Genomic DNA, 26,370 nt, shown 5'->3' on the forward strand with positions numbered 1-26,370 from the left:
TGAGGAGAAGGAGGAGGAGTGGAGGTGATGGGAAGGTGAGGAGAAGGAGGAGGAGTGGAGGTGATGGGAAGTTTAGGAGAAGGAGGAGGAGTGGAGGTGTTGGGAAGATGAGGAGAAGGAGGAGGAGTGGAGGTGTTGGGAAGATGAGGAGAAGGAGGAAGAGTGGATGTATTGGGAAGGTGAGAAGAAGGAGGAGGAGTGGAGGTGTTGAGAAGGTGAGGAGAATGAGGAGGAGTGGAGGTGATGGGAAGGTGAGGAGGAGAAGGTGGAGGAGTGGAGGTGTTGGGAAGGTGAGAAGAAGGAGGAGGAGTGGAGGTGTTGAGAAGGTGAAGAGAATGAGGAGGAGTGGAGGTGATGGGAAGGTGAGGAGAAGGAGGAGGAGTGGAGGTGATGGGAAGGTGAGGAGAAGGAGGAGGAGTGGAGGTGTTGAGAAGGTGAGGAGAAGGAGGAGGAGTGGAGGTGATGGGAAGGTGAGGAGAAGGAGGAGGAGTGGAGTTGATGGGCAAGTGAGGACTATGGTAAGAAGGACTGTTGTATGTTGAAAGTTTCAAATTAAATTGGTTATCAAAGTACATATATGTCACCATATGCAACCCTGAGATTCATTTTCCTGCTAGCGTTCACAATGAAGTAGAGAAATGCAACAACATCAAAGAGTCTGTCTTTTGTCTCCAGTTTATATAAGAACCCTCCTCTTTTTTGTTATTTTGCTAGCCTCTCATTCATCAGTGCTTGATCCACACACTAAATCTGATTCCATCACGATCTTGTTGAAACTCTATTAACAATTCACACAATATCTCCACTGTCTGAAGTTCAGTTTTTTTGTCATCTGATTGTACATATATACAACATATATATTGTACATGTATACAAACAAACAAAACACTGTTCCTGATGTGCATTTAATATTTCAATAATATTTGAGTAATCTTGTAAATATCTAGTTTGATTACGCATTCTTGTTTGTTTGAATAATTCATTACGGGTTATATATATAAATATGTGAACTGCATAAGTCATCAGACTATCACGCCTCGCTTAAAGTAAACACAAAATTAGACCCGCATTCCCAGACTCACGTGTCTTCCTTTGAATTAGTTTAATGTTTTGAAGTTACAAAACATAGCAGTTTCTCTGGACCACAGTGCACTCATAAAGCACATATCACATACAGCACGTTAAGGAAAATATTACCATCAATAAGTTAATAAACTATGATTCAAGATGTATGTAGTGCACAGCCCAGGGAAACAGCAAACAGCCCACTGTCGGAGTGACAAGCCCTTGGCGGTGGCAGGGTGTACATCAGTCTCACAGACTGAGGGAAGAAGATGTTACAGCCTGGCAGTCCAGTCCGTATGCTCCTGTACCTCCTTCCTGACGGTAGTGGGTCAAAGAGATTGTGGGATGTGTGGTAGGGATTTTCAACAATGCTTCCTTTTCAAGTTGTTAGTTTTCCAAGCTCAGGGTATTTAACTCTCATCAGTCACTGGCAGTTGTGTATTTAGCCTTCCTCATGCTCCAGGCATATCTCTCCTATTAAGCATTCGTTAAAGCCAGCATTGATTTGCCAAAGACAGGAATGTTATGCTTCCTGCCCTGCTGGGTTTCCACCACAGCGTTTTTACTTGGTCAGCAGGGAATTGTGAACGCCAGTATACCAAGGTTTATTTTTCTGACCTATTCCTGCAGAACAGCCATTGGCTTGCACAAACTTTGAACAGAATTAGAAAACTTGCCTCCCCATCACTTCCTCTGTAAAATGAGACACAGATGTAAATGTTACTTCTGTTAGCTGGCCGTTGCTGGTTCTTTTTTGAATTTACTCAAGAATTTTGTGCTAAAACAGCAGATCTGTATTGTGCATTCTGACCCCAAGGTAGACGCTGTGAGTATACACTCATCATATTTATAATTCCTGTTATATTTTTAAGGAAGAAAAAACTTACAAGATTTTTAAGAGCAACATACACAGAATGCTGCTGGAACTCACCAGGTCAGGCAGCATCTATGGGAAGGAATAAACAGTCGACGTTTTGGGCCAAGAAGTGTCCTGTTGAAGGGTCTCGGCCTGAAACATCAACTGTTTTATAAATGGGGTTTTATATATGACCGTAATCACCTGGTGCTCACTGTTTATGTCCATTTTCTGCTTTTTGGTAAACTTAACTGTTTCTGTTTCCTTTTCCAAAGATAAGTGCTGCATTATTTTTAAAAATTCAAACTTCTCTCTTTCTTTATGAAGAAAAGATATGCTGCACTTCAACAGACAAATTGACAGTAGGACTGTTATCGGTATCTCAATTTGACTCTCTATCAATTGGAACTTATAGAATTAATTTGCTTGTCTAATCAACTTTAAAGTGACACAGGCAAAGATTCCAAATCTAGAGACTTTGATCTTTGAGTCAGCTCCTTGTCCTGATTTAGTTATTAATTAGTTTAGTTCCAATTTTCCTAGCTATGATGTTTTGCAAGTCATCTGATGCACATGATTTTCAATCAACATTTAAAGAGTTTACCAGCGTCAGTAATACTACAATTAACTACCTGTCTCATTTTGCATTTCTTTGAACACAATTTGCTAACATATTGATCAATTTAGACAAACAGCTCTCTCAATTTCAACTGGTTCCTTCTTGTACAGAACCTGGATTTAAAATACACCAAAGAAATAATAAACACGGACTTGAATTACTGGTTCTATTTGCCTTCAGTTAATTTTCCCTCATCTTGCTACTGCAGGAAGGAAGTACAGGAGCCTTAGGTCGCATACCACCAGGTTCAGGAACAGTTATTACCCTTTAACCAACAGGCTTGAGAACCAGGATGGATAACTTCACTCTCCTCAACTCCTAACCAATTCCGCAACCTAAGACACTCACTTCCAAGTACTGTATAACTCATGTTCTCAATATTATTTATACTTATTTATTATTATTAGTTTTTCATTTTCATTTGCACAGTTTGTCTTCTTTTGCATAATGGCTGTCTGTCCTTGTGTGTAGTTTGTCATTGATTCTATTGAGCATCTTTGTTTCACAAACTGGAGTAAGCTACTGGTGTGAGCCACCACATCAGGGGATTTGGAGGCTGTGAAAGAAAGAGGGTAAAACATTCGACAAATAAAAATTTACAAGGATGTTGTCGGGACTTGAAGACCTGAGTTCTAGGGAAAGGTTGACTAGGTTAGGACCTTATTCCCTGGAATGTAGGAGCATGAAGGGAGATTTGATAAAGATATACAAAATGATGAAGGATATAGACAGGTAAATGCAATCAGGCTTTTTTTCACTACAGTTCAGTGAGACTCAAACTAGGGGTGAAAAGTGAAATGTTTAAGGGGTGGTGGTGGCATCCGTCGGTCTCAAGAGACCATGGATCTGCGCCTGGAGTTTCCAGGGCGCAGGCCTGGGCAGGGTTGTATGGGAGACTGGCAGTTGCCCAAGCTGCAGGCCTTCCCCTCTCCACGCCACCGATGTTGTCCAAGGGAAGGGCACTAGGACCCATGCAGCTTGGCACCGGTGTCGTCGCAGAGCAATGTGTTGTTAAGTGCCTTGCTCAAGGACACAAACACGTTGCCTCAGCTGAGGCTCGAACCAGTGACCTTCAGGTTACTAGTCTGATGCCTTGCCCACTAGGGCACGCGCCAACACATGACTATTGAGATGACTATTTTAACAGGAATCACATGCTGTAAAAATCTGAAGACATCTAGAAACTGAGTAGAGTTGCCTGCCATGAGACTGTATGGAAAAGCAAGCTGGAGGGTTGTTCATGGCCTGTGAGAACCTCAAAGACTGTCTCAGTGGTTTCCAGTTTGACACAGAGACTGATCACAAATGTTTTATCTGCTTGTTGGTTTGGATGACCCAGGTGTACAATGCAAAGGATAAAGCATCAGAAGCTACTGTACATTACAGGATCATGAAATGTTTGTCGATTATTTCTCCTGGTTCAGGGAAGGTTCGGTTTGCCATAGGCACTTTGTTGTGAGTTTGGCTTTTATGATTGTTACACTTGAATGGTTAAAAGCTAGAACACATTCAAAATTATACTCCTTCCCTACGGCACAACGAACTAGACTGTGAGTGAGATGGTATTTATCAGAAATTCCTGTCTTAACAGAAAAATAAACCTTTTTTGTTTTAAGCTGCTTAATGCTGTTACAAACAGTGAAAAGTGATCTTGTTGCTTGTAATCTTTCAGCCTGATTTTGGTAAGTATGTGTGTGTATGACGGAAACGTGTTGAGCATTGTGGACATGCTATGTTTGACCCGGAACGTGTGCTGACACATAGTTATTTATTTGTTGAGTTCCAGTCTTTTGAGCCACGATTTAATCTGAGCCTAGTCATGGGAAAATTTACAATGACCAATTAAATGACTGTGGGAGGAGTACCTAGGCAATCATGGGGAAAAGATGGTGATGGAAGAAGAAACCAAAGTGTTTCTCACTATTAATATTGTACTCACAAGGTGGTTTATCAGTCTAATAGGCTTATTTTTGGAGTAGCATCTGAACATACACTCTGGTAGAAAGCTATGAATCAGGTACTGTAAGACAGCCCAGGCACTTGGTGTTACATCATTGTAACTGGTGAGGAACTAGGAACATCTACAAAATTTCAAGACAGATTGGTTTCAGAGCACAGTAGGCTGGCTCACAAATACAGAAAGCTAGGGGACAGTATGTGAGAGAGGATAGGCAGGTGATAGAGAATGGACACACTCAGACCGAAGGTTTGAGATGTGTCTGTTTTAATACAAGGAGTGTTGTGAAAAAAATACTGATGCATTTAGAGCGTGCATCAGTACTTGGAACTATGATGTGGTGGCCATTACAGAGACTTGGATGGCTCAGGGACAAGAATGGTTACTTCAAGTGCCGGGTTTTAGATGTTTCAGAAAGGACAGGGAGGGAGGCAAAAGAGGTGAGGGGATGGCACTGTTGATCAGAGATAGTGTCACGGCTGTAGAAAAGGTGGATGTCATGGAGGGATTGTCTACGGAGTCTCTGTGGGTGGAGATTAGGAACAGGAAGCGGTCAATAACTTTACTGGGTGTTTTTTATAAGCTGCCCAATAGTAACAGGGATATCGGGAGCAGATAGGGAAACAGATCCTGGAAAGGTGTAATAATAACAGTGTTGTCGTGATGGGAGATTTTAAATTCCCAAATATTGATTGGCATCTCCCTAGAGCTAGGGGTTTAGATGGGGTGGAATTTGTTAGGTGTTCAGAAATGTTTCTTAACACAATATGTAGATAAGCCTACAAGAGGAGAGGCTGTACTTGATCTGATAATAGGAAATGATCCTGGTCAGATGTCAGATCTCTCAGTGGGAGAGCAATTTGGAGACAGTGATCGTAATTCTATCTCCTTTACAATAGCATTGGAGAGAGATAGGAACAGAGAAGGTAGAAAAGTATTTAATTGGAGTAAGGGGAATTATGAGGTTATCAGGCAGGAAATTGGAAGTTTAAATTGGAAACAGATGTTCTCAGGGAAAAGTAAGGAAGAAATGTGGCAAATGGTATATTTGTGTAGAGTTCTGCATAGGTACATTCCAATAAGACAGGGAAATAATGGTAGGGTACAGGAACCGTGCTGTACAAAGGCTGTAATAAATCTAGTTAAGAAGAAAAGAAAAGCTAACAAAAGGTTCAGAGAGCTAGGTAATGTTAGAGATCCAGAAGATTATAAAGCTAACAGGAAGGAGCTTAAGAAGGAAATTAGGAGAGCCAGAAGGGGCTGTGAGAAGGCCTTGGTGGACAGGATTAAGGAAAACCCCAAGACATTCTACAAGTATGTGAAGAGCAGAAGGACAAGACATGAAAGAATAGGACCTATCAAGTGTGACAGTGGGAAAGTGTGTATGGAACTGGAGGAGATAGCAGAGGTACTTAATGAGTACTTTACTTCAGTATTCACTATGGAAAAGGATCTTGGTGATAGTAGTGATGACTTGCAGCAGCCTGAAAAGTCTGAGCATGTAGATATTAAGAAAAAGGATGTGCTGGAGCTTTTGAAAGCATCAAGTTGGATAAGTTGCCGGAACCGGATGAGATGTACCCCAGGCTACTGTGGGAGGTGAGGGGTTCCAGAGGATTGGAGGGTTGCGGATGTTGTTCCTTTATTCAAAAAAGGGAGAGGTATAATATGATTAGGAATAGTCAGCATGGCTTTGTTAAGGGCAGGTTGTCCCTTACGAGCCTGATTGAATTTTTTGAGGACGTTACTAAACACATTGATGTAGGAAGAGCAGTAGATGTTGTGTTTATGGATTTCAGCAAGGTATTTGATAAGGTAACCCATGCAAGGCTTATTGAGAAAGTAAGGAGGCATGGGATCCTAGGGGATATTGCTTTGTGGATCCAGAACTGGCTTGCCCACAGAAAGCAAAGAGTGGTTGAAGACGGGTCATATTCTGCATGGAGGTCGGTCATCAGTGGAGTGCCTCAGGGATCTGTGCTGGGACCCTTACTCTTCGTGATTTTTATAAATAACCTGGATGAGGAAGTGGAGGGATGGGTTAGTAAGTTTGTAATTGACACAAAGGTTGGAGGTGTTGTGGATAGTGTGGAGGGCTGTCAGAGGTTACAGTGGGACATTGATAGGATGCAAAACTAGGCTGAGAAGTGACAGATAGAGTTTAACACAGATAAGTGTGAGGTGGTTCATTTTGGTAGGTCAAATATGATGGCAGAATATAGTATTAATGGTAAGACTCTTGGCAGTGTGGAGGATCAGAGGGATTATAGGGTCTGAGTCCATAGGACACTCAAAGCAGCTGCACAGGTTGACTCTGTGGTTAAGAAGGCATATGGTGTATTGGCCTTCATCAATCATGGAATTGAATTTAGGAGCCGAGAGGTAATGTTGCCACTATATTGGACCCTGGTCAGACCCCACTTGGAGTACTGTGCTCAGTTCTGGTTGCCTCACTACAGGAAGGATGTAGAAACCATAGAAAGGGTGCAGAGGAGATTTACAAGGATGTTGCCTGGATTGGGGAGCCTGCCCTATGAGAATAGGTTGAGTGAACTCGGCTTTTTCTCCTTGGAGCAATGAAGGATGAGAGGTGATCTGATGGAGGTGTATAAGATGATGAGAGGCATTGATCATGTGGATAGTCAGAGGCTTTTTCCCAGGGCTGCCTCTCCAAATGTTCATAAATCCTGCCTCTCAGGATCTTCTCCATCAACTTACCAACCACTGAAGTAAGACTCACTGGTCTATAATTTCCTGAGCTATCTCTACTCCATTTCTTGAATAAGGGAACAACATCTGCAACCCTCCAATCCTCCGGAACCTCCCCCATCCCCATTGATAATATATAGATCATTGCCAGAGGCTCAGCAGTCTCCTCCCTCACCTCCCACAGTAGCCTGGGGTACCTCTCTTGGGGTTTTCTTTAATACTGCTTGCCAAGGCCTTCTCATGGTCCCTTCTGGCTCTTCTAATTTCATTCTTAAGCTCCTTCCTGCTGGCCTTACAATCTTCTAGATCTCTATCATTACCTAGTTTTTTGAACCTTTTGTAAGGCTTTCTTTTCTTCTTGACTAGATTTTGAAAAGCTTTTGTACACCATGGTTCCTGTACCCTGCCATCCTTTCCCTGTCTCATTGGAACGTACCTACTCAGAACCCGACGCAAATATCCCCTGAACATTTGGCACATTTCTGCCGTACATTCTGAGAAAATCTCTTTTCAATTTATGCTTCCAAGTTCCTGCCTGATAACTTCATATTTCCCCTTACTCCAATTAAATGTTTCCCTAACTTGTCTGTTCCTATCCCTCTCCAATGCTGTGGTAAAGGAGATAGAATTGTGATCACTATTTCCAAAATGCACTCCCATTCAGAGACCTGACACCTGACCGGGTTCATTTCCCAATACCAAATCAAGTGCAGCCTCTCCTCGTGTAGGCTTATCTACATATTGTGTCAGGAAACCTTCCTGAACACACCTAACAAACCCCACCCCATCTAAACCCCTTGCCTAGGGAGATGTCAATCGATATTTGGGAACTTAAAATCTCCCACCACAACAATACTGTTATTATTACTCCTTTCCAGAATCTGTCTCCCTATCTGCTCCTCGATGTCCCTGTTACTATTTGTGTGTGTGTGTGTGTGTGTGTCTGAAACCTGAAACCTGGTGGAGCCCATCCCTCTCCAGGTTTTTTTAACGAGGTTGAGTTGCTAGCTCGACACTCAACCCAGGCATGGATGGAGAGTGTGCAAGGGAGCCGGCCGGATTCGAACTCGGGCCTCTCGCCCCGAAGTCCAGCGCTGATGTCGCTATGCCACCAGCCGGTTAACACCCATTAGAGTTATTGACCCCTTCCTTTTCCTAACTTCCACCCACAGAGATTCAGTAGACAACCCCCCCCCCGCATGATTTCCTCCTTTTTTGCAGCTGTGACACTATCTCTGATCAACAGTGTCCTGCCCCACCTCTTTTGCCACCCTCCCTGTCCTTACTGAAACATCTAAAGCCTGGCACTTGAAGTAGCCATTCCTGCCCTGCACCATCCAAGTCTCTGTAATGGCCACAACATCATAGCTCCAAGTATTGATCCACGCTCTAAGCTCATCTGCTTTATTCATGATATTCCTTGCATTAAAATAGACACATCGGACTGCGCGTATCCCTTCTCTATCACCTGCCTATCCTCCGTTTCGCACTGTCTACAAACTTTCTCTATTTGTGAGACAACCTCCCTTTCCTCCATCACTTCAGTTCGGTTCCCACCCCCAGCAATTCTAGTTTAAACTCTCCCCAACAGCCTTAGTGAACCTTTCCACCAGGATATTGGTCTGCCTGGGATTCAGGTGCAACCCATCCTTTTAGTACAGGTCACACCTGTCCCAGAAGAGGTCCCAATGATCCAGAAATCTGAGTCCCTGCCCCCTGCTCCAATTGCTCAGCCACGCATTTATCCTCCACCTCATTCTATTCCTATTCTCACTGTCGCATGGCACAGGCAGTAATCCCGAGATTACTACCTTTGAGGTCCTGCTTCTCAACTTCTTCACTCTCTCCATGGCAGAGCCATTGATGTGCAATGGAGAGTGGTTGATCTCTGCCTTCCTGAAGTCCACAATCATCTTTTGTCTTGTTCACATTGAGACTCAGCTCGTGGTTCTCACACCATTTGATCAGCCTCTCAACATCCTTTCTGTGTGCAAAACTCATCATTGCTGCTGATGAGGCCAGCAGCATCTTTCTTTTTCAATATTTTTATTGATTTCTTACATAGTATCATCAGCAATCTTTTGAAGGGAAGCTGGGAATGAAAAATAAAATACAAAATCCTGGAAATTTTCAGATGTATAAGTTGTTATGTGACTAACGTTGAGAAACAGAATTAACCCTTCAAGTTTTCAACTTGCTGAGTAATTCCCACATTTTCTGTTTTTGTTAAAGAGAAATAATTAAAACTAAATACATTCAAATTCAAGCACTCTTAGAAGCCCAAGGAACAAACAAGAGAAGTTGGTAATAGGTATCGACTGTGCACTGGCTGAAATTTGGTAGCGTAGTGGTTAGAGCGACACTATAACAACTTATAACATAACCATATAACAATTACAGCACAGAAACAGGCTATCTCAGCCCTTTCAGTCCGTGCCGAACACTTACTCTCACCTAGTCCCACTGACCTGCACTCAGCCCATAACCCTCCATTCCTTTCCTGTCCATATACCAATCCATTTTTTTAAAATGACAATATCGAACCTGCCTCTACCACTTCTACTGGAAGCTCGTTCCACACAGTTACCACTCTCTGAGTAAAGAAGTTCCCCCTCATGTTACCCCTAAACTTTTGCCCCTTAACTCTCAACTCATGTCCTCTTGTTTGAATCTCCCCTGCTCTCAATGGAAAAAGCCTATCCATGTCAACTCTATCTATCCCCCTCATAATTTTAAATACCTCAATAGTCCCCCCTCAACCTTCTATGCTCCAAAGAACAAAGACCTAACTTGTTCAACCTTTCTCTGTAACTTAGATGCTGAAACCCAGGTAACATTCTAGTAAATCTATTTTGTAGAATTCGTGACCTTGTGGCATCGAAGTTCAGAGTTCAATACCTGTATCTTCAGTGGTTGTGCACTGAAAGATATTGGTATTCATCAGCAGCCTCTCTACATTGGCATCTGATGAATTAAGATAATGGTCCTCTTAATTTCTGATTATTGCATGACATGCAAGCTAAATTTATCAAAGTGGCATTGCGTTCTATTAAGTCATGAATTAACATTAATTGAATTTGAAAATCATAAGTTTCCAAACACTTGGGAATTGTACTTTCATGCTGTGTTATAGATCAATGTATACGTATTTATTTAGAGATAGGAACAGGCCCTTCCAGCCCAATGAGTCACACCACCCAGTGACCCACCTGTTTATCTCTTGCCTAATCTTGGGGTCATTTACAATGACCAATTAACCTATGAGTTGGTGTATCTTTGCTCTGTGGGAGGAATCCAGAGCATTCAGGTGTTTTTGGGGAGGATGTACAAATTCCTTACAGACTGTGCCGGAATTGAACTCTAAACTCTGTTGCCCTGGGTTGTAGTAGCATCACGCTAACCATTATGCTACTGTAGTGGTTAATGCATAATTTTGATATTTGCACAGAAAATGGTACCTACATTTCCAAAGTCTGTAAAGCCTACATATTTTTATCAGATTTATATTCTCTGGTCACTATGTTAACAGAAATTGTGAGCAGGTTTGAATTTGCCAGAAATACTGATGAGGAAGTAAATATCCTCTGAAATACAAGAGATTCTGCAGATGCTGGAAAACTGAGCCACACGCACAAGATGCTGGAGGAACTCAGCAGGTCAGGCAGCATCTGTGGAGAGGAATAAAGGGTCAGCATTCAGGCTCAGACCCTCCGTCAGGAAAGATGAAGGGTCACAGTCCGAAATGTCCAGGACGTATACAACATCAGGAATGGTCACTGTGTGGTGAACTACATATACCTGTCTGGACACGCCCCCTGCTGACTGCTCCTGTGGCTCCTCCCACTGACCCCGGTATAAAGGCGATTGAGGCCTGAGCCCGGCCTCTCAGTCTCCAGGATGTAGTATGGTGGTCAACCACTGCTTGTTCCTTCTTCCAGTCAATAAAAGCCGATATCTCGCCTTTACGTCTCAGAGAGAGTTATTGATGGTGCATCACACTGAAAGAGTCTTCTTGGATATTTAACAGCTACAAAGGCATGTTTAAATATTGTAAGGTTATTTGGATAAATTTTATCCACAGATGTTTTCCACAGAATCACAAGTTATGATAAACTACAACTGGAACATTTAATTTTAAAGATCCATTAAAGCTATGAAGATAAAAGGCAAACTACCATCTGATTCAACTAAAATTCATACCACAGCAAATTCGAATTACTCTGATAAAAGATTCCCGAGTTTCTGTGAAATCTGTTTAATTTGCCTTGACGTAAGTGGAATAGAGATACAAGTTGAAAGCTGATCTGTTATCAGCGTGGGCTTGCATGCAATATATAGCCCAGCAGCAGGGGACTATCAGTGAACCTCCTCGAATCAAGGTAATGCTCTCCAAGTCCAATAACTGGAACTCCTCGGTTATACTTGTACGTTTCCTGAGGTGGTAAGTGGACTCAGACTGATAATGAGTTGTAAATCATTGCTTTTTACCTACAATTTTTGTTTAATGGAGGAGACGCTATTACAGCTTGAGGCATCGGAGTACATTTCGGGCATTCTCTACAAGAAAGTTTGCATGTTTTCCCTGTGTACATGTGTGTTTCCTCTGGTTTCCTCCCACAGTCCAAAGTTGGTAGCAGGTTAATAAGACCATAAGATATAGGAGCAGAATTAGGCCATTTGGCCCATCGAGTCTGCTCTGCCATTTCATCATGGCTGATCCATTTTCCCTCTCAGCCCCCATCTCCTGCCTTCTCCCCTGTACATACAGTCGCACACAGCTCAGATAGTTACAATCCAGCACATAGAGTCACAAAATAAAATTAGCGCAAGTCCGGAGTGGCAGGGCCTGAAGACCGACAGGTTGACATAAAGTACAAGGGGAGTGTTTGTGTAAAAGGGTATAATGTTACTGGCACTATTATAATGGAACAAGTAGTCGTATAAACATATGAAACAGTGGCAAAAAAGGATGAAAAGTGACCAGTGCAGGATGAGAGTGTGACGGTGAATTGGGGACAGTGGCAGGGCATTCAGACAGGGTGTATTTGTGCGCTGGGTGGTCGCAGGGTGCTAAAATTGCTAACAGCCTGGAGGAAGAAGCTGTTAGCTGGCCAGACAGTTCTTGTATTAATACTGTAGTATAAATACATGGTCCAGTAGCTGAAGTTCTGCGGGGTCAGTTAGCCCATGAGTAGCTGAATTAATTAATGTGAGAGAGGCCTCTGTTGGTCAGGGCCGACCCTGAATGTTGTCTTCCAGCTGTTCAGATGTGCAGACCTGGGCAGTACAATGCAGAGAGGACCCTGTTGCCCAGGTAGCCGGCTCCCCCTCTCCACACAGCTGATGAACCCAAGGGAACGGCAAAGACCGGAACAGTTTGGCACCAGCAGTGTCACAGGAGTTGCCAGTCAGCATTGAACTCAATGTAGGACTCCAGCTCCAGATTTTTCCTCGGAGTTTACTCCCGAAGCCTTCCCCATGAGTGAGTATAGTTGCAAGGTATCAGCGGTTTGAGATCAGCTTTCCTTCGCCTAGATGAGCTGCCAACCACAGCTGACGAGTCCCATCTGCCCGAAGCGACCAGTTTTAAGGAAACAGTAGCCCACCTTTTCCCTTCTCCTCTCAGTAGAAACTGTTCTGCTGGGCTTAGTAGGAAGGCCATGCTTGAAGGCTGGGAGCTGGACTTGGCTGTCAGAGGCCATTTGAAACCCACGCCATGGGAAGCATTTAATTGGGAGCTTATCCCCTGCCCAGCTATAGCCAAGAAATTAATGAGACTATTCTGTTGTTTTTCTATGACAAAGTATCAACTATCATTAGATGTACCAAAAGCAGCAACGATCTTAATGTAACAAATACTTTGGCTTTGGAAAATACTCTGCTAGTGGAAAATGTGGATGCAAGATTCATCTTCTTAGTGCCTTTACTCCTGGTGCTGTCTTCCAAACAAGACCAAATTCTGGTTAATCTGATCATAAACACAAGAGATTCTACAGATTCTGGAAATCTAGAGTAAGACAGACTAAAGCGTGTTCTTGGGTCGCCGCATGGAAAATCGGCTCTTTATTCTTTTCTTTAGATGCTGCCTGACCTGTTGAGTTCCTTCAACATTTTGTGTGTGTTACTCAGGTTAAGGTGAGAGATCTCCTCCTATAATATTTGTCGATTTGCACAAAACTGTTTGACCAAAGTCAGATTTTGGAAGTTTGAAATGCATGATGGACTTACTCATGATTTCCGCTCACACAGAGACACGCACGCAGAGAGACACACTATATTGCCCTATGACACACAGAGACACGCACGCAGAGAGACACACTATATTGCCCTATGACACACAGAGACACGCACGCAGAGAGACACACTATATTGCCCTATGAGGGCAGATGAAGTCCTGGTCTGAATATAACCTAATGGCATTGAAAATCGTGTCACAATTTGCTTCATAAATGGTGTTCAAACTGCGATGCAGTTATCCCGCATAATGAGTTTCTTTAAATCTGATGTGCCAAATGTGAGTTCAATTTGTGATCAACACTCTCAGATACTGTACATTTAGTATTCACAACTAAAGACTAATTCCCCCCAAGACTGGCAAGGTTAAACTCCTCTTAAATACCATCTCATAATTGTTAGATATCCTGAGGTATGTGAGGTCAATAATTAATCTATTTGTATCTTGGATGAACATTCATGCATCTATTTACAAGACAAAGAAAACAATTTATCTTATAATATTGAGACATATATATATAAACATTATAAAATATGTAATTTTTATTCAGAGGGTGGTGAATCTGAGGAATTCATTGCCACTGACAGTTCTGGAGGCCAAGTCATTGAATATATTTAAAGACCATAGAACATAAGAAAGCAGAGCTTGATAGGTTCTTGATAAGTCAGGGTGACAAACATTATCGGGAGACGGCAGGAGATTGGGGTTGAGAGGGATAATAAATCAGCCATAATGGAATGACTCAGCAGACTTGATGGGCTGAATGAAATAATTCTGCTCCTGTGTCTTGTGGTGTTGTAAGATTAGAATTTTTATAGAAATATAAGAAGTACTTATTAAAAGTTATAGAAATGACTTCAACCACGTCTGTTTGAGACTCTATAAAATGGCTTGTGCACTTGTTTGTTTATTCTGTGCTGTGTTGTATGACGTGAGCGATCATGGCCTTTCCATCTCCATGATTGTTCTTGCCAAATTTTTCTAAAGGGTTTGCCATTGCCTTCTTCTGGGCAGTGCCTCTACATGACAGGTGAACCTAGCCATTATCAATACTCTTCAGATTGTCTGCCTGGCGTCAGTGGTCGCATAACCAGGAATTATGATATGCACCAGCTTCTCATACGACCATCCACCACGGGATCCCATGGCTTCACGTTAACCGAGTCAGGGGGCAGGGGGGATAAGCAGGCACTTCAAATTGCCTAAGGGTGACCTGCAGTCTAGTGGAGGGAAGGGGTGCCTTACACCTTCCTTGGTAGAGACAGATTTCTACCCCGCCACACAGTAAACATATAAAGGGATATATCAGAAGGGTCCCAACACAAAATGCTGTCTTTTTATTCCTCTCCATAGATGCTGTCTGAACTGCTGAGTTCCTCCAGCATTTTGTGTATAATGCTCTGGATTTCCAGCATCTGCAGAGTCTCTTTTATTTATTACTAAGGAAGAATAGTCAGAGATTTCAGGAAGTGTTGAATGAAATTTCTAAGCTTACAGATACAATTAGCATAAAATCCACTCTGATGTGCATGTTAATTCCTTATTGATCTTAGCTTTGCATCTTAATTTTCTTAGGCCTGTAACTCACTGCTAACTACCACTGCAAACTCCCCAAGCTAAACATATCTCAATTCTGAGCATTCAGGTTCTTCCAAAGGAAGACAACAATATGTATTGATTAAGACCATAAGACATGGGAGCAGAATTAGGCCATGTGGCTTATCAAGTCTTCTCTGCCATTCAATCAGAGCTGACCTTTCTCTTTCCCTCCTAAGCCTTCTCCCCGTAACCTTTAATACCAAGTCTAATCAAGACCCTATCAATCTCTGCCTTATGTACACCCAGCAACCTGGCCTCCACAGCTGCATGTGGTAACAGATTCCACAAACTCAACATCCTCTGGCTAAAGAAATTTCTCCACATCTTTTTTTTAAATGGACACCTCTCTATCTCGAGGCGGTGTCCTCTTGTCCTAGACTCTCCCACCATGGGAAACATCCTTTCCACATCTTCTCTGTCTAGGCCTTTCAACAACTGAAAGGTTTCAATGATGTCCCTCTCATCTCTCTAAATTCCAGTGAGTACAGATTCAGAACTGTCAAACGTTCCTCGTATGATAATCCTTTCATTCCCGGAATCATCCTTGTGAACCTCCTCTGAACCTTCTCCAATGCCAGCACATATTTTCTTTAATGAAGAGCCCAAAATCTGCTCACAATAGTCATGGTGAGGTCTCACCAGTGGCTTAGAAAGCCTCAGCATCACATCCCCGCTCTTGTATTCCAGACCTCCTGAGATGAATGCTAACATCGCATTTGCCTTCCTCACCACCCTTAGAAATATTAAGGCCCGGGTTACGAGTAAAAAGAAGGTGCATAGCAGGTATAGGCAGGTAGGAACAAATGAGGTGCTTATGGAGTTTAGAAAATGAAAGAGAACACTTAAGGAGGAAATCAGGAGGGCTAAAAGAAGGCATGAGGTCACTCTAGCAGACAAGGTGAAGGAGAACCCTAAGGGATTCTACAATTATGTTAAGAGCAAAAGGATTGCAAGGAACAAAACTGGTCCTCAAAAAGACCAGAATGGTAATACATATATGGAGCCAAAACAGATGGGGGAGATCTTAATGCATTCTTTGCATTTGGTTTTCCTCAGGAAATGGATACAGAATCTATAGAAGAGGGGAAAAGTGGCATTAAATACATGGACCTCATACAAATTACAAAGCCAAGGTGTTTGCCATCCTGTACAAGAACAGGGGGGCATTGCCTCAAGATTTGGGGGAGTAGATTTAGGATGGAGATGAGGAGGAACTGGTTTTCCCAGAGAGTGGTGAATCTGTGGAATTCTCTGCCCAATGAAGCAGTGGAGGCTACCTCAGTAAATATATTTAAGCCAGGTTGGATAAATTTTTGCATAGTAGGGGAATTAAGGGTTACGGGGAAAAGGCAGGTAGATGGAGATGAGTCCATGGCCAGATCAGCCATGATCTTATTGAATGGTGGACCAGGCTCAGCGGGCCAGATGGCCTACTCCTCCTCCTAATTCTTATGTTCTTATGTTCTGAGGCAAATCAGAGTGGATATATCCCTAGACCTGAGAAGGTATTCCCTCAGACCCTACAGGAGGCAAGTGCAGAAATTGCCTGGGCCCTAGCAGAGACATTTAAATCAAACTTAGCGACCAGGGAGGTACCAGAGGTTGGAGGATAACCAATGCTGCTCAGCTGTTTAAATGAAACAAGGAGCATTCCATTGCCATATCTGCCAGCCTGCCTGCACTGTACAATGGACAGCCAAGACCAAGTCAACAATAAGCAATGAAAAAACCTACCCTTCTCACCTGTTCCTTTGGCCTCAGCCTCTTCTTGTTGAAGCCTCTTGAGCCAAAGTTCCCAGTCTGACTCTAGCCCCCACTCCAACAATAGCCCCTCCACTAGACCCTCTCTCTTTATGGTTTAAAAATTAAGAAAACCCGCCTGCAAGGAGAAAGAACTTATCGTGCTTGGTGGTGGTCTGCCTGCTCCCCACTGCCTCCAATGCCTCTGACACTTCCTGCGCCTGCACGCTGTGGTAAAGCTATTGGAAGGTACTCTAAGGGACCAGATATATAAGTATTTGGGTGGACATGGACTCATTAAGGATGGTCGGCATGACTTGGTATGTGGTAGATCATGTCTAACCAATCATTTAGAGTTTTTTGAGGAAGTTATCAGGAGAGTGGATGAAGGCAAGGTGGTGGATGATGTGTACATGGACTTTAGTAAGAGATTTGACAAGGTCCCGCATGGGAGTTTGGTCAAGAAGGTTCAGTCGCTCGGCATTCAGGATGAGGTAGTAAAATGGATTGGACATTGGCTTTGTGGGAGAAGTCAGAGAACGGTTCATAGATGGTTACATTTCTGATTGGAGGCCGGTGACTAGTTGTGTACCACAGGGATCAGTGCTGGGTCCTTTCTTGTTTATCATCTATATCAAAGATCTGGATGAATATGTGGATAACTGAATCATTAAGTTTGCAGATGATTGGGGGTGTAGTGGACGGTGAAGAAGGCTGTCATGGTTTGCAGAGGGATCTGTATTAGCTGGAAAACTGGTCTGAAAAATAGCAGATGGAATTTAATGCAGATAAATGTGAGGTTTGGCACTTCGATAGGACCAACCAGGGTAAGTCTTATACAGTGAACTGAGGAGTGTAGTAAAACAGAGGGATCTGGGAATACAGGTACGTAATTCATTGAAGGTGGTGTCTCAGGTAGATAGGTTTGTAAAGAAAGCTTTTGGCACATTGGCCTACATAAATCAATGTATTGAGTACAGGACATGGGGGGTTATGTTGAAATTGTTAAAGATGTTGGTGAGGCCTAATTTGGAGTATTGTGTGTAGTTCTCATCACTTACCTACAGGAAAGGGTGCTGAGGAAATTTCCGAGGATGTTCCTGCATCTGGAGGACCTGAGTTATAAGGAAAGATTGAATTGTAAGTTAGAAATATATTCTTTAGAACATTGAAGGCAGAATTGATAGAGGTAGACAAAATTATGAGGGATATAGGTAGGGTAGATGCATGCAAGGTTTTTTCCACTGAGGTTGAGTGGGACTACAACCAGAGGTCATGGGTTAAGGGTGAAAGGTGAAAAGTTTAACAGGACATGAGGGGAAACTTCTTCACGCAGAGGGTTGTGAGAGTGTGGAGCAAGCTGTTAGCACGTGGTGCATGTGAGTTCGATTTCAGCACTTAAGAGAAGTTTGGATAGGTACATGGATGGTAGAGATATGGTGGGCTATGGTCCTGGTGCAGGTAATGGCAGTTTAAATGGTCTTGGATTGACTAGTAGGGCTGAAGGACCTGTTTCTGTGCTGTACCTCTCGGTGTCTCTAAAATCTGTAAAGAAGTAACTGGATTAATTTTAGTTAAATTATGCTTCTTTAAAAGTTAATAAATGTTCACATAATGTCCTGACTGGCTGCATCACAGTCTGGTACAGGAACAGCAATGCCTTTGAGTGGAAAATCCTACAAAAGGTAGTGGATTCAGCCCAATACATCACAGGTAAAATCCTCCAACCATTGAGAACATCTTCATGAAACATTGCTGTAGAAAAGAAGCATTCATTGTCAAAGAACCTCACCAACCACGCCAAGCTCTTTTCTCATCAGGTAGAAGGTACAGGTGCCTCAGGACTCACACCACCAGATTCAAGAACAGTTACTACTCCTCAACCATCAGACTCTTGAACATTTAAGGATGCTGTTATATTGTTATTTCATGTCGTTATTTATTACTATTTATTTATTATCTGCATTTGCACAGTTTATTTAGCTTACAGACCCTGATGTTTACAGTTACTATTCTATAGATTTGCTAAGTATGCTCATAGAAAAAGAATCTCAGGGTTGTAGGTGGTGACATGTATGTACTCTGATAATAAATTTTACTTTGAACTTACTTTGAACTTAATGTTAATGTTCACTTCTCTTCTTTTGTTTCAAAACACATTACTTTACTTCCCCGATAAACATTTATACTGTATCTAAATACTTACCATAGTCTATTATTTTCTTTTCCATTCTAGAAGTGAGCATTTAAAAACAAAATGGGAGATGACTTTGATTGTCATTCTTGCAAGGATTCCCTCCATGGCAAGAAATATATCCTGCAAGAGAGCAAGCAGTATTGTATCAAGTGCTATGACAATCTCTACTCCAATACATGTGAAGACTGCAAGAAACTAATTGGGAGTGATTGCAAGGTAAACAAATTCTCGGGATAATAGCATTTTAAATGTGCTCCAACTAAACTCAAAAAAGTGTGAAGTAATTCACTTTGGAAGGTGAAGCAGAATACAGGGTTAATGTCAGGTTTCTTAGCAGTGTGGAGGATCAGAGGGAAGTTGGGGCCCACGTTCATAGATCCCTCAAAGTTGCTGTGCAAATTGATAAGAAAGTTAAGAAGGCATGTGGTGTGTTGGCCTTCATTATTCAGGAGTCATGAGGTAATGTTGCAGCTCTATAAAACCCTGATGACCCCACTTGGAGTACTACATTCAGTTCTGGTCACCTCAATGTAGGAAGGATGTAGAAGCTTTAGAAGAGGTGCAGAGGAGATTGACCAGGATGTTGCCTGAATTAGAGAGTATGCCATGAGGTGTACAAGATGATCCAAAGCATAGATTGAGTGGACAACCTTAGATTTTTTCCCCAGGGCAGCAATGGCTGATACGAGTGGGCATAACTTTAAGGTGATCGGAGGTAGGTGTTGTTTTACACAGGGAGGACTGTGTGTATGCCACACCAATGGTAGTGGTAGATGCAGATACATTAGGAACATTTAAGAAACTCTTACAAATCTTAATGTGGTGAACTGGATCAGCAAGCTTGTGGATAACACTAAGACTGGGAATATAGTGGACAGCGAGGAAGGCTATTGAAGCTTACAGAGGAATCTGGACCAGCTGAAAAAAAGCACTAAAAATGACCAATGAGATTTAATGCAAACAGGTTTTGCACTTTGGACCAACCAGCATAGGTCTTACACAGTGAGTGGTGGTGAACGGAGGATAGCAGTGGAGTAGAGGGATCTGGGATACAGATCCATAATTCCTTGAAAGTGATGTCACAGGTAGATAGTGTTGGAAAGAAAGCTTTTGGTACATTGGCCTTTATAAATCAAAGTACAGGAGTTAGGATGTTATGTAGATAGATAGATAGATAGATACTTTATTCATCCCCATGGGGAAATTCAACTTACTCTGTGCCTTCCTGCACAAGGCATCTGTGTTGGCAGTCCAGTCTAGCTTCTCGTCTAACTGTACTCCCAGATACTTGTAGGTATAAGACATTGGTGAGGGCCAATTTGGAGTATTGTGTGCAGTTTTGGTCACCTACCTACAGGAAAGATGTAAATAAGGTTGAAAGTGTGCAGAGAAAATATACAAGGATGTCTCCGAGACTTGAGGGCCTGATTTACAGGGAAATGTTGAATAGGTTAGGACATTATTCCCTGGAGTGTAGAATAGTGAGAGGAGATTTAATAAAGGTATACAAAATCATGAGAAGATAAATGCATGCAGGCTTTTTCCACTGAGATTGGATGAGACTAAAACTATAGGTTCATGGGTTAAGAGGGAAAGATAAAATGCTTAACTGGAACATGGGGGAAAACCTCTTCACTCAGATTGTGAGAGTGCAGAATGAGCTGCTAGAACAAGTGGTACATGTGAGCTCGATTTCAACATTTAAGAGAAATTTGGATGTGTACATGAATGGGAGGGGTGTGGAGGGCTATGGACCCACAGCAGGTTGATGGAAGTAGGCTGAATAATGTTTCGGAATAGACTAGATGGGCCAAAGGAGCAACATTTAGCACCAGACGGAGGCGATGGGACAGGGGTGGGCAAGGAGATAACATGACGGGGGAAAAGGGGATAGGAAATGGTGAAGTGGGGACATAACTGGAAGTTTAAGAAATTGACATTCATGCCATCAGGTTGGAGGCTACCAAAACAGAATATAAGGTGTTGTTCCTTCAATGTAAGTGTGGCCTTATCACAATGGCGGAGGAAGCCGTGGTTGGGCATATCGGAATGGGAATGGGAAATGGAATTAAAATGAGTGGCCACTGGGAAATCTCGCTTGTTCTGGCAGATGGAGCATAGATGCTTGGTGAAGTGGTCTCCCAATCTACATCAAGTCTCACCGATATACAGGATGCTGCCCGATCTGAGTTCCTCCAGCATTTTGTGTGTGTTGCTCGGATTTCCAGCATCTGCAGATTTTCCCTTATTTGTGGATGGGCTAAAGGGTTCACTTTTCTGCTCTAGTGTTCTCTGACTATGAATGTTGAGGCTTTACAAGTCACTGGTGAAGCCTCACTTGGAGTATTGTGAGCAGTTTTGGGCCCCTTAGGATGTGCTGCCATTGGAGAGGGTTCACAGGAGATTCACAAAAATTATTCAAGGATTGAAAGGCTTATGATTTGAGGAGCATTTGATGGCTCTGTGGCTGTACTCACTGAAATTCAGGTGAATGAGGGGTGACTGTGGTAAATTATGTATACCTGTCTGGACACGCCCCTCTGCTGACTGCTCCTGTGGCTCCTCCCACAGACCCCTGTATAAAGGCGATTGGAGGCACTGCTCCTCCCTCAGTCTCCGAGATGCCGTGCTCCCTTTTGCTGCTCATGAAAGCCTATCGTTTCCCTCCCGTCTCTGAGAGTTATTGATGGTGCATCAGTGACCTCATTGAAACCTATCAAATGTTGAAAGGCTTCGACAGAGTGGATGTGGAGAGGATGTATAATATGGTGGAAGAGATGCAGAGTAAGCTCTTCAGCCACAGAGTCATGAATCTGTAGAATGTGTTGCCACAGGCGTCTGTGGTGGCCTACTCATTGGGTATATTTAAGGCAACGGTTGATAGATTCTTGATTAGTCAGGGCATGAAGGGACATGGGGGAAAGGCAGGAGACTGGGTCTGAGAGGGAAATGGATCAGCCATCATGAAATGGAGGAGCAGACTTGATGGGCCAAATGCCTAATTCTGCCCCTATATCTGATGGACTGTAATGTGCATGGATAATAGAATAAATGTAGGGCTATGTGGGAGAGAAGGGTTAGATACTCACACATAACACACAAAATAACAGTACCACGTATGAATTAACAAAGAATAAAGTATTGGTTAATATTTCAACTGTCTCACGATAGCAGCATATGTTTTTTGGACTTACTGTATTTCATTGCTTTATCCAAGGATTTGTCCTATAAGGATCTTCACTGGCATGAACAGTGCTTCAAATGTGCTAAGTGTGGACATTCCCTTGTGGAGAAACCGTTTTCTACCAAGGACGATAACCTCCTGTGCATAGAATGCTATTCTGACGAGTACTCTTCAAAATGCTTCACCTGCAAAAAGACCATCATGCCTGGTAAGATTCAATAAGAAGGATTTTCCAGCTACACTGTCAACATTGCACAGCATGATAGCACCAGTGGTCCGGATACGATTCCTTTCCCTTCTTCTCCTGACTTTTAATGGCGGCTGGCCGTCCAACTTAAAGGCATTACGCCACCAGCTGGACCAGTGTGGTGTAGAGAGTTGGGAAATAAAACCCCTACTAGTTCCTTATTCAATGAAAACTAAATTACCCCCAAAAGCCCAATAGATTGTAATTACTGAAAACAATACTGTGAATTAAATTAATGTCACTCCCATAACTCAATGAAGTTTTTGAATGAAAAGTACCAGCCCCCAGAGATAGTAGAGAAGCCTGGATCTGCTTTCTTTCTTATATGCTTCATGCTGCAATAAAATGTATTCAACTATTTCATAACGATAACAAAACTGATACCCAGAGTGATGTTTTCCAATAAAATATCAGGAATAATAAAGCGAAGTATGCCCAATTCTAAGTTGAGTCAATATAATTCCTTCCCTTCTTGTCTTACCCCCTTCTCCCATCAACTCAACAGTTTGATGTATTCTGTAAAAAGTTGTCTCCCCTTATGCCCATTATCCCACAAGTCTTGCCATAACCCCATAATTGTTATTCTTAGCTTCTGATTTGCTGTGTGGAATGTCTAAATCCACAGCTGCTCCTGGTTTGCTGGATTCTGCAATGTCCCGCTGGAGCTTTCTCAGCAATCCACTTTCGTTTTTTCCCAAAGACTTTAGTTGATTGTAGATTACGTGATTTAATGAAATCCTAGGATCTGATATGTCTGAGAGCCTATTCGTTCATCTACATGTAAAGAAAAATTATCATGATAGGTTTACTGATTGGATAATTTAACTGGGAGTTTTGGTATGACTGTTTTTGTGCCTGAATTCCAGGTAATGATAAAGAAATGTCTTAGAAATGTATTTCTCAGCTAAACATTCAACCCATTCATTCCCTTCAAAACCTCCACACTATCCACAACACCCCCAACCTTTGTGTTATCAGCAAATTTACTAACCCATCCCTTCACTTCTTCATCCAGATCATTTATAAAAAATCACGAACAGTAAGGGTCCCAGAACAGATCCCTGAGGCACACCACTGGTCATCGACCTCCATGCACAATATGACCCATCTACAACCACTCTTTGCCTTCCGTGGGCAAGCCACTTCTGGATCCACAAAGCAATGTCCCCTTGGATCCCATGCCTCCTTACTTTCTCAATAAGCCTTGCATGGGGTACCTTATCAAATACCTTGCTGAAATCCATATACACTACATCTACTGCTCTTCCTTCATCAATGTGTTTAGTCACATTCTCAAAAAATTCAGACTTGTAAGGCACAACCTTCTCTTGACAAAGCCATGCTGACTATTCCTGATCATATTATGCCTCTCGAAATGTTCACAAATCCTGCTTTTCAGGATCTATTCCATCAACTTACCAACCACTGAAGAAAGATCTAGAATTTCCTGGGCTGTCCTTACTCACCTTCTTGAATAATGGAACAACATCTGCAAACCTCCAATCTGCAAACCTCCAGTCCCCATTAATGATGCAAAGATGATTGCCAGAGGCTCAGCAGTCTCCTCCCTCACCTCCCACAGTAGTCTGGGGTACTGTCCAGTCCGGTCCCAGAGACTTATCCAACTTGATGCTTTCCAAAAGCTCCAGCTCATCCTCTTTCTTAATGTCTATATGCTCAAGCTTTTCAATCTGCTGTAAGTCATCTGCTGTAGGTCCTTTTTCCTGGTAAATACTGAAGCAAACTATTCATTAAGTACCTTTGCTATCTCCTCTGGTTCCATGCACACTTTTCCACTGTCACACTTGATTGGTCTTATTCTCTCACATCTTATTCTCTTGCTCTTCACATATTTATAGAATGCCTTGGGGTTTTCTTTAATTCTGCTCATGATTCTGCTCCTTCTCATGACCCCTTCTGACTCTCCTAATTTCATTTTTAAGCTCCTTCCTGCTAGCCTTATAATCTTCTAGATCTCTATCATTACCTTGTTTTTTGAACCTTTCATGAGCTTCTCTTTTCTTCTTGACTAGATTTTTTTTAAAGTTTACAAAGTAGAGTGTTCTATTAAAATAAGTAGTAAAATGGAAAATTAAATCTGTTGAGCAATTGTTAAAAAATTAGAATGAGACCAGCGTTCATCTGGGCTCATTGTCTTACTTTAAACTAATTTGTGTTAAATAAACTAAAAAGTAGGACCACAAAGGTAATAATCTCTGGATTGCTACCAGTGCCACGTGCTGGTCAGAGTAGAAATAGGAGATAGATAGATAGATAGATAGATACTTTATTCATCCCCATGGGGAAATTCAACATTTTTTCCAATGTCCCATACACTTGTTGTAGCAAAAACTCATTACATACAATACTTAACTCAGTAATAATATGATATGCATCTAAATCACTAACTCAAAAAGCATTAATAATAGCTTTAAAAAAGTTCTTAAGTCCTGGCAGTTGAATTGTAAAGCCTAATGGCATTGGGGAGTATTGACCTCTTCATCCTGTCTGAGGAGCATTGCATCGACAGTAACCTGTCGCTGAAACTGCTTCTCTGTCTCTGGATGGTGCTATGTAGAGGATGTTCAGGGTTTTCCATAATTGACCGTAGCCTACTCAGCGCCCTTCGCTCAGCTACCGATGTTAAACTCTCCAGTTTAATACATGGCTTGAAAAATGGTGCAAGGGGGAGGGATTCAAATTTCTGGGGCATTGGAACCAGTTCTGGGGGAGGTGGGACCGGTATAAACAGGACGGTCTGCACCTGGGCTGGACTGCAACCAATGTCCTAGGGGGAGCGTTTGCTACTGCTGTTCAGGAGGATTTAAACTAATGTGGCAGGGGGATGGGAACAAGTGCAGAGAGACAGAGGGGTGTAAAATGAGGGTAGAAGCAAAAAGTAGTAAGGTGAAAAGTAAAAGTGGCAGGCAGGCAAATCCAGGGCAAAAAGCAAAAAGAGCCACTTTTCAACATAATTGTATAAGGGCTAAGAGTGTTGTAAAAACAAGCCTGAAGGCTTTGTGTGTCAATGCGAGGAGCATTTGTAACAAGGTGGATCAATTGAATGTGCAGATAGTTATTCATGAATATGATATAGCTGGGATCACAGAGACATGGCTCCAAGGTGACCAAGGATGGGAGCTCAACATCCAGGGATATTCAATATTCAGGAGGGATAGACAGGAAAGAAAAGGAGGTGGGGTAGCATTGCTGGTTAGAGAGGAGATTAACGCAATAGAAAGGAAGGACATTAGCCTGGAGGATGTGGAATCGATATGGGTAGAGCTGCATAACACTAAGGGGCAGAAAACGCTGGTGGGAGTTGTGTACAGGCCACCTAACAGTAGTAGTGAGGTTGGGGATGGCATTAAACAGGAAATTAGAAATGCGTGCAATAAAGGAACAGTAGTTATAATGGGTGACTTCAATCTACATATAGATTGGGTGAACCAAATTGGTAAGGGTGCTGAGGAAGAGGATTTCTTAGAATGTATGCGGGATGGTTTTCTGAACCAACATGTCGAGGAACCAACTAGAGAGCAGGACTATCTAGATTGGGTATTGAGCAATGAGGAAGGGTTAGTTAGCAATCTTGTCGTGTGAGGCCCCTTGGGTAAGAGTGACCATAATATGGTGGAATTCTTCAGTAAGATGGAGAGTGACATAGTTAATTCAGAAACAAAGGTTCTGAACTTAAAGAAGGGTAACTTTGAAGGCATGAGACGTGAATTAGCTAAGATAGACTGGCAAATGATACTTAAAGGGTTGACGGTGAATATGCAATGGCAAGCATTTAAAGATCGCATGGATGAACTACAACAATTGTTCATCCCAGTTTGGCAAAAGAATAAACCAGGGAAGGTAGTGCACCCGTGGCTGACAAGGGAAATTAGGGATAGTATCAAGTCCAAAGAAGAAATGTAAATTAGCAAAAAAAAGCGGCACACCTGAGGACTGGGAGA

At 42.4% G+C, this 26,370-nt stretch overlaps 1 protein-coding gene across 4 annotated transcripts in view; it reads left to right on the plus strand.

The window, feature by feature from the left end:
- Positions 1-1,755: 1,755 nt before the first annotated feature.
- LOC140733761 (four and a half LIM domains protein 2-like) overlaps positions 1,756-26,370 on the plus strand; it is a 55,790-nt gene continuing 31,175 nt past the window's right edge. The window contains exons 1-4 of one of the 4 annotated variants that reach the window (XM_073057504.1): positions 1,756-1,891; positions 2,749-2,894; positions 19,017-19,193; positions 22,195-22,369. In XM_073057504.1, the coding sequence (XP_072913605.1) occupies positions 19,038-19,193; positions 22,195-22,369 (331 nt within the window). In that variant the 5' untranslated portion in view covers positions 1,756-1,891; positions 2,749-2,894; positions 19,017-19,037. Of the gene's footprint in view, positions 1,892-2,748; positions 2,895-11,564; positions 11,648-19,016; positions 19,194-22,194; positions 22,370-26,370 lie in introns of those variants that run through there. The other 3 variants (XM_073057503.1, XM_073057506.1, XM_073057505.1) reach the window with 3 other exon arrangements.

Source organism: Hemitrygon akajei, chromosome 9 (assembly GCF_048418815.1).
Source record: "Hemitrygon akajei chromosome 9, sHemAka1.3, whole genome shotgun sequence".
NCBI lineage: Eukaryota > Metazoa > Chordata > Chondrichthyes > Myliobatiformes > Dasyatidae > Hemitrygon > Hemitrygon akajei.